The 13,283-nt window shown below is 36.6% G+C and overlaps 2 protein-coding genes across 2 annotated transcripts in view; both read left to right on the top strand.

Annotated features, from left to right (window-relative positions):
* Positions 1 to 13,283, top strand: part of LOC136802001 (uncharacterized) — a 253,117-nt gene that overhangs the window by 171,020 nt on the left and 68,814 nt on the right. The gene's annotated exons all lie outside the window — the stretch shown is intronic.
* Positions 2,121 to 12,983, top strand: LOC136801993 (uncharacterized). The gene is made up of 9 exons (XM_067058691.1): positions 2,121 to 2,160; positions 7,363 to 7,476; positions 7,856 to 7,932; positions 8,259 to 8,318; positions 8,546 to 8,609; positions 8,900 to 9,088; positions 10,064 to 10,249; positions 11,665 to 11,894; positions 12,501 to 12,983. Exons 1-9 carry the CDS (start codon positions 2,124 to 2,126, stop codon positions 12,846 to 12,848), a joined length of 1,305 nt encoding a protein of 434 aa, XP_066914792.1. The 5' UTR covers positions 2,121 to 2,123; the 3' UTR covers positions 12,849 to 12,983.

The following is a 13,283-nucleotide window of genomic DNA, read 5'->3' on the forward strand; positions in this document are numbered from 1 at the left end:
AATATTTTACCGTTCTGCATTCCCACGCTTTAGTTTTGCTAACAGCCAATCACAGCACCTTTTCAGAGAGTGGGTGGTTGAGATTCCCCTTTTGAATACACCGATACACTTTGATCAATAGTTAAACTTTTATAATAACCAGATAATTTTTGTTGAGGCTCTTAATTTTTTTCGTTAAAATTGTTCATGGTATTCTTCATTAAAAAAGAAGAGCTGAGATTACAATAGTCTCTTTTTCTTTTATTAGAACAAGGGGCTCAAAAATGCCAAAAAATAAGAACAATTTAAGAACAACCCTCACCCTGGAATAGCTGAAATTTGGCAAATTGAGGGTATCAAGCCAGAAATAACCCAGATTTGGTTTAAAAATTAAAACTTGTAAAGAACGGTTCGAGGGCAAAAGTGTCAAAAAATAAAAACAGCCGAGCCTCAAAAGAGCCCCCCCCCCCCCAGTCGACCCTCAATTCACGTATTCACGCAAAAATTTTTGCCAATTCACGTATTCACGCGCGAAAAAAAACATTTTCACGTTCACGCGCTGATTTTGCTTTTAATTCTTTTGTTAAACGATTGTGACCTTATTGGGTTAAATTGTTCTAAATTTGACCTTTTAATGGCCAACATAAAGTTTTCTGCAGTTTTTTGACCTTATTCTCGACAGCGTCGACCTTTTAAGACCTCTTACAATTATTGGAGCTTTCATAGGACAATGTTTAAGGTCTGTCTATCACGTCTATCACGCCAAAGTTACAAAAAACTATCTCTCTGGCGTATGGTGGTATTAGCCCTGCCTGAATTTGCTTTTTAAGGGAGGTAAGTGCAAAGTTAAGCCTTAGCTTTAAGGTTTCTCCCCGAATTTTCTTCGTCGCAGGCCCTAGATATATTTTATTTTGAGAATAAATTTAAATCGAGGTTTGGCCCAAATTCATGGTCTGGAAGTCGCGCGAGCTTCAAAGAGGTGGTACAACCAGAGGACGCAAATTCCAAAGTTTGACCCCCTGTCTTATTGAAGAAAAGGTGTGGAAAGGAAAAAGCGAGCGAAGCGAGCGCGAAAAATCTTTGACAACTTTCACTCTTTCATTGCTGAGAAAACGGCCTTAACACACTATTGTTACCCTAATATGCCTTGTTTGGTCAAACAATTCATTCAGAATCTTTGATTATTTTCAACACTGACCATTTACTGGTACAAATCTGGTACGGCGAGTGACGTACCTGCCTTACACGGTGCGGCGCCACAAGAGTTTTTTTCTGAATGTTCGATGATGCAATCATGTAAAACTTTTTAGAACTATCTACCTACTTTTGTAAATTATCGAAGAATCAAATACCCTTTACTGTCTCCAAGTTCATGCGGTATCATTTTGTGTACTGCATTTAGTAACAATATAAGCGATTACAGAAAGACGATCATCATTAGCGCCGACGAAGAAAATTTTCTCATTTAGACTTTTTTGTTTTGGCTCAAAACACTCTCGCATCACAAAATACGCCCTTAGAAAAATAAGGAAAAAATATTTGTTTCTGTTTCAATTTTTGATTATTTTGAATAACTTTACAATAGCAATAGGTCAATACGATATCAAGGATTATGCAAGCGAAGCGAGGAAGAAAATTTTACATATTTAGGTTTATTCAGTTTTGTTTTAGACAATAATTTGCTTTTCACGTTCACGCTCAAAATCTCGATTCACGAATTCACGCTGGTAAAATCTTATTTTCACGTTCACGCGGATATCTCAATTCACGTATTCACGCGTTGAAAAAGTCATTCACGCGTCACGCCAGCCCCTGGGGGAGCCCCTCAAAAAGAATTTGCTAGTTCTTATAAAAAAGAGAGTGTTTAGGTTTAGTATCCTTTTTTACTAATTTGACCTACAGTATGATCAATTTTGAATTTAGGATTGCGCTCAGCAAATTATTCTTTAAAAAAGAACAGTGTACCCAAAACATCTTTAATGGGAAACGATTAGACTGAAATGCTGCAACCTTTCAATAAATCACGGCGAAAAGCTAAAACTATTTAAAAGATTGCATCACCCAATAAATTAATGTAACTGTTGCGAGATATTTTTCCTGTGTTTTAAGTTTGATGTTACTTCAATTATTTTCTTTAGGAGGTGATGTTACGGACAAACACCTTTGTCAATGCACCGAACAGTAAGTCACTTACCGTATAGCTTCGGACAAACGGCTAGGGCGGGTTAGGGCGTTTATCAATTTTTTTACTTTTTAGGAGTGGCTTTTATTGAATAATTTATAACTGATGTCACCATAATAAAGTGAATGAGAACCTTATCTTTGACTTTTCGTTATTGATGGATTACAAATTTCTCAAACCTTTCCGCGAAGAGAGGATGGGGGCGTTTATTCAAAATTAACGCGGTATTTTCTCAATTCTTTCTTAGAAGTTTCTTAAGTTAAAGCAATTCTAAATCAAGAATCTTAAATGCGTAGTTTTGGATTTTGTTGACACCCACCATTTCAATTAACATCATTTGTCGGTCAACCAAAGAATATTGGTCTTTTCAGAGATTATCTTTGCTAGATTGACATAGTATAATAGCTCTATTGCTGGTTGGAAAAGTGCTGAGCTTGCAAACACATTTGGCTGTTAAAACGGATGTATTTCGATTACTTTGCAAAATAAGCAAACAGTTTCATGGATATATTTAAGGGTGCTGAGATCCCTCCCTAGTGATATTGAGCTATAATGCCCTTTTTATTCAATGCTCAAGTCGTATATTATCTTTCTCTCGTGTTTTGGAATGGCGTCTCGACCAAGCTGCCGCAGTATCTGCTCGTGTTTTGACCAAGAAAACAAGACATTACTCTTTAGATATGTATTATTGAGATAGACAGGACAGACAGACAGATGCCTTCCCATGCAAAGGGATAGGCCTCACCAAAAGGTGAGGATCACAGCACCTCCTAAAGCTAAAGTGACCACAAAAAGTATATAACTAAGATGAAAAATGAAACATACTAAAGTAGAAAAAAAAAGGGTAATCTAACTAGAAGAGAAAAAAAAAAAAAAAAAAAATTATATAGACAAATTTCTAATCATTGCATTCCATTCCAAACGATTTCCAGCCATAACAAACCAATTATCAACATTTATACCACATTTAGACATACATTTTCGAATTGAACGACCATACGTCATCTTAGGACATCCCCTGGGTCGTTTCGATACTACCCATGAGGAAAGCATTTTCCGAGGAAGACGATCCCAGTCCATCCTACTCACGTGACCAATCCACCTCAATTGCTGTCTATAAATATACGTTTCGATAGATTCGAGCCCAACACGTTCAAGAAGCTCATCAGTTGAGATTCTATGTAGAAATGTGTGCTTTCGATTTACTCGGCACATACTACGTATACAACCATGGTAAAAGCTACGAATCTTTCTCAATAAAGATTCCGTCATGCACCAACATTCACTACCATAAAGAAGAATTGGTAAGATTAACGAACGAAATATTGATCCTTTGGCCTTATTGGTAATATCAGATGATGCAAACAAACATTTTCTCAACATTCCAAAAGCACCACTTGCTTTGGCAATACGGGTATCCACATCCTTTTCATCGGTACAATCGTTGGTAACTATACTACCAAGGTAACAAAACTCGTCAACAATGGGCAAATAACGCTTTTCATCAATAATTACATCAGATAAGTCGACATTATCAAGGGTTTCAGGGTTGTCATACATGAATATCGGTTTTGCACAGAACAATATCTCCGTTTTGGAGTCTGACTTGGGATTTATTGCACCGGTATGAATTTCCATTCCGAAACGATCAAAGTGGACGATTATTGAAGTAGCTCCCTGTTGGATATGATCTCGACTCTCAAATAACAAAGCCGTATCGTCTGCATATTCCGAGTCTGGAAGCTCGAAATCTTCTCCTTTCGTGGTTGTTCTACGACCGGTCATTACAAAATCACTCTTACTCCGAAATATGCAAAACGGTATACCACAGGATAACTTCCAGGTTTCAATCATTGCGGTAATGTAAAAGGTAAACAATAGCGGTCCCAAAATATCACCTTGTTTCACACCGACGATGCTGTTAATGGTACGGACTACATCGCCTATAACGAATTTCACAGTGAAGTCAGCGTGTAAAACTATTAAGAGATTTATCAATTTCAAAGGTACTCCATATTTCTCAAGTACCTTCCACAAAGCGATTCTCGGAACACGGTCGAAAGCTTTAACTAGATCTAGGAATAAAATCCAGGTCTCCAGTCCATGTTCTCGTCTTTTCTTTATGGCAGTTTTAACGGTAAACACAGCATCCATACAGCCTCTACCAGGGCGGAAACCTGATTGACTCTCATGATCTAAACTTTCCTCAATCGGTAGAAGTCTACGATGTAGAATAATTGCAATAATTTTATATGCATTTTCAAGGAGCATGATTCCTCTGTAATTTTTTGGCAAGGAAAGATCTCCTTTTTTCGGTAACACATTAAGCCTGCCAATGTTCCATTCTTTAGGTACTGTTTCGGTTACCCAGAAATCAGTTATGATTGATTTCAATATCTGGAAAATTTCTTGGCTGTCGATAATTATTTTCCACGATTGGGTCATCACTCCAGACTCTCCTGGAGCTTTATTTTTCAACTTTGAAATGGCAGTCCTTATTTCTTCATCCGAGGGAATTTCATCACAGTTTTCGAAGACCGGTCTTTGGGACAGGAGATCTAAGACAGTTTCATCAAAATTGACTTGATTTTCATAAAGTTTTTGGAAATGATCTTTGAAAACGGTAGCGTTTTCATCCGGGGTTTTGCATAAAGTACCGTCTGGTTTTTTCAATTGCTTTTGAGTCACCGGTTTAACTTTTGACAGTCCTTTTTTTAGCAGTTTCACATTGTCCCAAGCAGTCTTAGTACCGACAGTTACATTAGTTGCGTGAGAGATGTAATGGAGCCACTTATTTTTGGCACTCCTTACAGCCACCTTTACTTTAGTTCGTAGTAACCGTAATCTCTCTTCTGAAAAACGAGTTCTTTTATTGAAAACACGTCTCATAGCCTCATTTCTGGCATCTATGAGAGCATTCAAGTTCTTTTCGTCAAATTTGAACCAGTCTGGTTGAGCTTTAGCACGTCTTGGGAGAACATCGGTTGCTGCTTTAGACATGGATTTTGATAGTTCAGAGTATTTGCAGGCTGCATTAGTGTCAAAGTAGTTTTTAATTTTATCAAAGAATTTACGTTTGACATCTGGATCAAGTAGATGGGAGTGGTCGAGAGCAAGCAGTCGCTGACGGTTATCGTTTTTCTTTTTAAGACGTTTCATTAAGCGGAGGGTAACAAAAGTAGCATTATGATCACTATCTAACAGAGGCGAGGTGATTCCAGCATCGATACATCGGACGAACATTTCTCTGTTGACAAAAATGTGATCGATTTGGTGGAGATTTTTACTACGAGGATGCATCCATGTGCCGTATTTCTTCTTTTTGAAACACGTCGTAACAACTTTCAACTCTTGAATTGCAAGATACGATAACATTCGTTTTCCAGAATCATTAACGTGAGATATACCAAAATTACCGAGCGGGCCTGACTCCTTCGATCGATTCACGCCCATACTAGAGTTGCAATCACAACCAATCACTAAAATATCATCATTTCGTTTTCTGTTCAAACACGTTGTTAGGTAAATCAAAAATTCGTTCCAGGTATGTTCTGGGGCATTTCCTACCGGGGCGTATGCCGATACCAAAAAGACACCAACATCTCTGTTGTGCTTATCTCTCAATAATAAACGAATAGCTAATACTCTAGGTCCGAGATCAGAGTGAGTTTCGAGACCAGCTGCATTCCAAGCGTCAACACCATCAGGATTCAAACAGATTGCGACTCCTTGGGACCCTCTACGGCAGGTTGCCTCATTTAGACCGGACGATATGAGGCGATATTGTTCGAAATCTAACACCTCCTGACCTTTACGCCAAGTCTCCTGTAAGCATGCTGCTATTGCATTTCTCTTTTTCATAACGTGACATAGCTCAACAATACGGGCATCTGTTTTCACTCCACGTACGTTTTGTGATAGAAAAGTTATTTGTTTCATAATCAAAGAAAGTTTATACGTTTTTGTGGTTCACCTTCAAAATACTGTCCATTCTGCTGGTGAGACAAAACAGCCAGTTGAGCAAATGTTCAACATCCACCAATACGGGAGATCCAGATGGATCTGCGAGAAGTACCAGTCTCTTGATGCGAACTGCCCAGTGTTCACTCTTGTTGCATGTTGTTATTTGCTAGGTGTGGTGGATCACCCCACTTAATGTGGCGGATTTTCTTTCACCACCACACCTTTTCTTTTTAGTGAATCTATAACGAAACTTATTCACTAATTCTTAATGGAGTGAATTTTTTTATCTGTCTTTTTATTGAGATATTTAGATTAATTTTTCTCTTTTACACCAATATGATTAATCACCCATTAATAGACCCTTACCACACCGATTAAAGCGGTTCAATTAGTACACTAAAATATTCGATCAGTAAGATATTCAAAAATATTTGTTGCTAAATCTAAACTACAACGCCCTCGCATCTAAAGTGATAATGATGGTGGGGGTGGTTTATGCAATATAGCTCTTTTAAAACCATTTATAACGAGATCTTATAATGGGATCTCTCTTGTCATTATTTGATCATCATAAAATCATTTTAAAATCCATGCGGGATATATTCTCGTATTTTTGTGGTCAAAATATATGTTTCCTTTCACGTATGATGAACGCGCGAATCTGATATCCTGACCTCGCATCACATCTTTTTAGAATCCACCATTTTCCTTCCTTCCTTTTACTCCTTTTTCTCGTCAATTTTTAGCTAATGAAACCAGCAAGTCATCCCGAATTCATGTTATACTATCCAATAAATCTTTCAAATTCAATTTCTCTGTGCCCTTTAAGCGGGCAATTGCAAACACCAAGGTCCATGCAGCAACGGTTGGGGTAGAGATAGGCACTATACACTTGGTTCTTTTGTGGAAATAGCTTATCTTAAAGAAATTTTCGATTGTACTTCTTCATGCTTATGGGAGCCCTCAAACCCTGGGGAGCCTCATTCCTCGTTCACATCAACACAAAATAGGGCCTTTTAAAACGAATCAAAGGGTCGGATTTGAAAAAGTAAGTCATTCTTCGGCGCAAACATTGGTGTTGTATCTTTATAGTCACTATAATTTAAACCCTCCACTTTGCAAATGAAAGTGTGGATTCTGGTCATTTTCCAATGCATCATATCTTCTTAACGTATAATGGTATTAGGTGTATGTTTTTTTACTTATCTCTTCCATTTTTTCTTCTGCTGATTGTTTAGGATTATCATCAAAATGTACCTGGGCCACATGGACGAACTTAAACACCGAAAACATTAAATTTTCAAAAGATTGCTTTTCAAATGGAATGAGGGTCACCTCTTATGGGGTCAAAGGTAAACATTATATTATAATTTTCTACATCATATATCCCTCCTGTACAAGTTTCTTCTTTCTGACTCCTGATGAAAATATGGATAGAAAAGGCTCTAAAGAACCTGAAAACTGTCAACGTCTGGAGATTTGATTACAAATTTAGCATAAACTGGTAACTGGTAACTGCAGAACGAGGTCTGGATTTCCTTATGTTTAGGAACAGTATGCTTCAACTGCAATCTACAACCTCGTGAAGGAAAGGTCTACTGGATACCTGAACTGGACTAGTCAGTACACCAAAGTGAATATTCTCCTTTATTGGATATTGATCTGTTTCTCTTAGGCCTTAGCAGAAGGCGGCTGCCAATACGCAACACCTTTAAACTATTTTTCTTTCAGTTGGAGATTACTATTTGGTTCAATATTCACCAATGGGTTATGACAATTGCACTGAATATAATGTCACCAGAATCGAGGTTAATTGTCTGATAGTTACAATCAAAATCAAATTTACAAATTTTTAGATTGACTACTGTAGTCAATTTTGGACATCCAAATGGTGCATCTCTTCCGTTCCTCAAAGTCGTTACTCAGAGTCTCATGCACCATTTTCCTGATTTTACTGATGAACATGATACGCAATCGAAATCTTAAAAAAGCAATATAGGGGATTGCATTCGAGTTTGCAGTTTGAATATTGTCTAATTTGAAGTTTAACGAAAAACTCCCAAATCTTTTCAAGTATTCATCAGTTGGTTTAGGTACGAAATACGTAAAAATCTGTTTTGATGTTTTTTTGCAGAAATATTTTGAGTTCACATTGAAAGATGGTTTTCAAAGAGACCTCAATTACCAACTAAAGGTTAGATGAATACCAGTAATGATACAGGCATATGAGCGTTCGAATCCCGCTTCCTATTGCATGTCTAATAACTCAAAATAACTTATAATCAACTCTCTACTATTTGAAATTCCCATTACTGGAAAATATTTCTGTACACTACTAGATTGGTCGAGTTATAGAGAGTGGTTATCGTTTTTTTTCGTTTTGTCTGGGATCACCAGATTGTATCTTCTTATCCTTTGTAGGTACAAGCGATGCAAGGCAACACAATACTATGGAGACACACTTTGAATATTGGGTCATGTCCTTGTCAGTATTTTATTTCGTCATTTAGATACAATAATAATGTTTTTTTAACTTTGTCTTCAAATTAAATGAATGCGAAACCTTTCGAAGCAAGGAGAGTCAAAGTTAGCAAGTGAAAATTTTTGAGGATAAACTGAGGTAAATTCGGGAACTGTAAAGAGCTATAAGGAACCATTGATCCAAGATTATCCAATATCTTTTTAACGCTTTGGACGTTAGATGGATCTTGAAATAACGGGTAGCCATCTTGAACGAGTCTGATATTGTATGATTTTGGACTCGATTTTTTTTAGTTACCGGCTACTGGTCATCTTGGAGCTCTTGGGACTCATGTTATTGTAAAGAAATCACCAAACCACGGACCAGAATACGTCATTGTGTTCAAAATACAGACCCGAATAAAAGATTATCGTTACATCAATGTGAAGGGGACCAACCTATAGAACCACAAAGCTGTTATTTAACATGTCGTCCATTTCTCGGTATGATTGCCTCTACTCACTGATTCCATTTGACGGGGCAAAAGGACCCCTATTGAGTGGGAATGTATGACCCACGTCCTGTCCGTTTTTTGGGATGAAAAGAAGGTGGCTTAATTTTCCACACTACGGATTTTTTTTTCTGAAATCTTCACTGTAAGTTAAAATTTGAAATTTTTGGCGTCCTGAAACCTTTTGTGGTCCTTAGTATAATCTCCAAGTACTTTTGTCTAACTATTTTCAAAATTCAAGATACCTTATCGGGGAAAACTTCGTCGGGAAAAGTGGCGAAATTTTGGACAAGTGACGAATATTTTCCCCGACGAAAATTTTCCCTGGCCTTAATGCGTTTACCAACTACCAACAAGTGACGAATTTTTCCCCGACGAAAATTTTCCCCGACGAAGTTTTCCCCGATAAGGTATTACAATAGTTGAAATTCTTATTTAAAATGGGTTTTTACGCGGTTCTTACGTTGAATTTCTATTGTTTTCTTACTTGTTTTTAGACCTTTAAACTGTTAGAAATCATGAAAAAATTTCTTGCTGGGCCAGATAAATTTGATAAAAAATGTGAAAACTGAAAATTTTATTTTATTCATTAATTGACGTTTCGGTGTCTTCTTTGCACCATGATCACAAGCAAATCACTTTTAACTGAAAAAAAAATTTATTGTGAATTGGAAACCTTAAATCTCATTTAAACAAAGCTATTGTCCTTTGCGTTCAAAAACAGCGAGGGTCATTTTTGTAGGCCATTTGTATTTTATGTGTCTGTCTGATCATCCTTTAGCAAAAAGAGATTCTTATAGGAAGTATATTTATAGAAGTCTGTGATTCAGACTACCATTTGTACTGAACTATGAGCTGTTGACAGGCAGTAAATAAGGGTTTACCCCGAACCTATTTCAGCATATTCAGACCACTAAAGGTTGATGCTTTAACCCTAAAGGTCGATGCTTTAACCTTTTTATTACAGACGAAACTACAGACACTACAATTCAACCAAAATCGGCAGCGTCATCTCAAAATGTTTGGACCAATCAAATCGGTGTCATTTTCGGTGGGTCAGCAACATTCTGTATAACGCTTATCGCATTGATGATGTTCTTTAGAGGGAGACGAAAGAAAAAGAAATTTAATCAATCTGTGGACTCCATTGAAGGTTGGTTCGGACTATACAGTGTGTTCCGTAAAAAATATACTCAAAAAAGAAACTCTTAGCTCAGCTCTCTTATAATGTCATTTTGATGAAATTTTCCATTTTAATGGTCTAACCTATGCACCTTCCAAGTCAAATTTCTGCTGGTAGAATATATTTTTTTTCAGCAATGGAAGGAAAAAAGATTTTTCTTTCTGCTGCATATTAAATTAACGTTAGTTATGAGTTATTATTTGGGAATAACTTACTTCATCTTTAATGTTGAAAAGAATTACCTTACTTTTTCAGAATACGTTTTGCGGAACACACTAACTATAGTATTAGCTACTACTTTCATTATTTATGCTTCAGCGATTCTGGTTTCCTCTCGGGTTTACTGAAAAACTTCCTAAATCTTAGGTCTGAACAATAATGTCCTATATCAATAAAGGTTGAATTTGATTACCGAGAGAAGACTATTTTAATAACTTTTATTTGTTTCAAGTTACGTTTAGGACAAAACTTATTTTCGAAGTTATAGTCAGAAGACAGGCTAAATGGCATGTTCATTGAAGATTTATTCAAAATAGGAGTGAAAAAACTATGAAAACGCAGCCAAAACACAACGTTTAAAATAGTCCGCTGTAAAGAGATTCTACAGTAACAAAAAAAAAGCTTTTTCTTATCAGCAGCAACGCGTGAAAATACCTTTGAAAGGGAAAATTTAGTCGGGAAAGGCAATTGACGAAGATTTCCCCAGCGAAAAGCTTTTCTGGTCAACTTAAAGGGAATTGTGACAAAGATTCTGAAAAAAAGTGACGAAGTTTTCCCCGACTTAGGTTTTACCCGACGAAAGGTTTTACTCGAGTTGGCGATGTTATAAATCTGCTTAAAAATGATAAAGTATCACGATAGTAACAACCTGTGGACACTGTGGACACTTGATTATTTAATTGATAATGTGGTCACGGTTTTGAATGCGGAAAATTCGATTTCAACAGCTTGATCAAGAACTACATTTAGAACAATCAAATCATGATTCTCTTCTCTGTTTCGTGTTTTGAACACGATATTATATAATGCTATGCTTGAAAGAAAATATGCGAAGGTCAGCAATGCCATGTCAATGCTCCTTAGAAAATTAACAAAGGCTATCAGTTCCCGGCCTAAAGACCTATTCATCGGCCAATACATTCGCAACTATTATTATTTTCCTGTGTGAGTCAATTTGGTCTAATCGACTTTTTAATGCTTTCAATGACGTTGTATTTTCAACCCTCACTTCAGGATAATTTTCTTATTAGGGATCAAACTTGGCCATTTTTTTTCAGTAACCAAAAGATCAAAGCTGGTCGGTGTGTAGTGTTGTATGACACCATCTGGAGTGAGGTTAAACTAGGAGATTATTTTATTTATTCGGAATAATTTTTGGATTTCAGGGACAGACGATGACGTATCAGTGTACATTAGTCACTACTCAAACAGCCTATTAGATGAAGAAGAAATTCTATCACTAGTTCATTATTTGATGTCTTTGGATCTACAATGTCACGTGGATTTGTTGAACCAAGTAGAGATTAACAACATGGGAGGATTACCCAATTGGATTCCTGAGCATATTTTATCTGTCAAGAAGATTTTGATGGTCATTTCAAAAGAATATCTTCAGGTTTGTTCCCAATCGACCTGGTAGGATTTTTTCAGCAGCTAGTGGGGATAAAAATAACGGTCTAAATCAATGGGGATTAATATTTCCATATTTTCTATGGCTAGGGATTTCAATTCTTTTGTTTTCAAGTCAGAAAATTCAGTGGGGATGGGAAAATTAGCATAATATTTTGCAGTGAGAATTGGTTTATTTGATTATTCTCAGTGGGGACAAAGATTGGAGGATTATTTTCAACCGGGGACGATATTTTTAAACCAATTTTTCCAGTGGGTTTGCGAGAAGGGGCCCGGTGTTTAATCTCGTACCCAGAGCCACTTTATACCACTTTGTTTCATTATTATTGATGGACGTGATACATTTCGTGAGTGCTAGCAGAATCACCAAAAAAACTATAAGGGACTAGATACGAGTTCGGTTGGTTCCGACATTTCTTGACATAGTTAACAGTTTATCGTGTCGAAAAAATTTAAGATTACACCATTCGTTGTGCAAAACCCCCCAGCAGACACTTTTCTTATTTTTTTTCAGCCGTGGAAATGGAGCTAAACCAGCAGTTTGTTGTATTCAAAACTACAGTTTAATATCAATCCTTGTTTGAATTTTTAGGCATTGAATCTGCAAGGAGTAGATGAAAACGATGCCCAGGTCTGCAAAATACACGCTGAGTTCGGTTACATCAAAAGTATTCTATATCATTCATGTACTAAAGCATCACCAAGACTTGTCCTTTTATTTGGGAGAGGTGTAAATTTTCAGGACCTACCGAATGAACTTCAAGGTCTACCATATTGTTATTATCCTAAACGTTTCAAAATACCGGAAGACGAAAATTGCCGGAAACTTCTTGGTATGTTGAAAGATGCAGAACCATTGAAATTGTCTACAGATTTTATTTCAAGAGCTTCTAGTTCATTTAGTTCTAATGATTTTGAACTTGCTGAAACTGTTTTATGACATAATTTTGAATATAATTGTAGTACTTTAATAACTTAAACTATCAAGCGATTGCGATCAAATATATTGATATAGCGAAAATGAAATATTGAAGATTGTTCAAAGATTGTTTTATTCCAGATAAGGAAATGGCAAGAGTGTCAAGATTCATCTTTTTCGACATCCCCTTCTCACAGACCCGGTGGGATTTTTTCAGCCAGTGGGGGTAAACACAACGGACCAAAAATCGACGGGGATTGATATTCCAATTTTTTAATGGCATTGGATTTGAATTCCATTGTTTTCGAGCCAGAAATTTCAGTGGTTTAGAAAAAATAGCTAAATAATTTGTACTGAGGATTTGCTTATCTGATTATTTCCAGCGGGGACAAAAATTAAAGTATAATTTTCCACTGGCGACGATATTTTGGCCAATTTTTCCAGTGGGAAGGGGTT

This window comes from Clytia hemisphaerica, unplaced genomic scaffold (assembly GCF_902728285.1).
Source record: "Clytia hemisphaerica strain Z4C2 unplaced genomic scaffold, Clytia hemisphaerica genome assembly, whole genome shotgun sequence".
Classification (NCBI taxonomy): Eukaryota; Metazoa; Cnidaria; class Hydrozoa; order Leptothecata; family Clytiidae; genus Clytia; species Clytia hemisphaerica.

Coding starts and splice junctions, on each gene's coding strand:
- LOC136801993 (XM_067058691.1), top strand. CDS start 2,124: ATGTTACGGACAAACACCTTTGTCAATGCACCGAACA. Junction 7,477..7,855: donor CACCTCTTATGGGGTCAAAG/GTAAACATTATA, acceptor TTTTTCTTTCAG/TTGGAGATTACTATTTGGTT. Junction 10,250..11,664: donor ATCTGTGGACTCCATTGAAG/GTTGGTTCGGAC, acceptor TTTGGATTTCAG/GGACAGACGATGACGTATCA.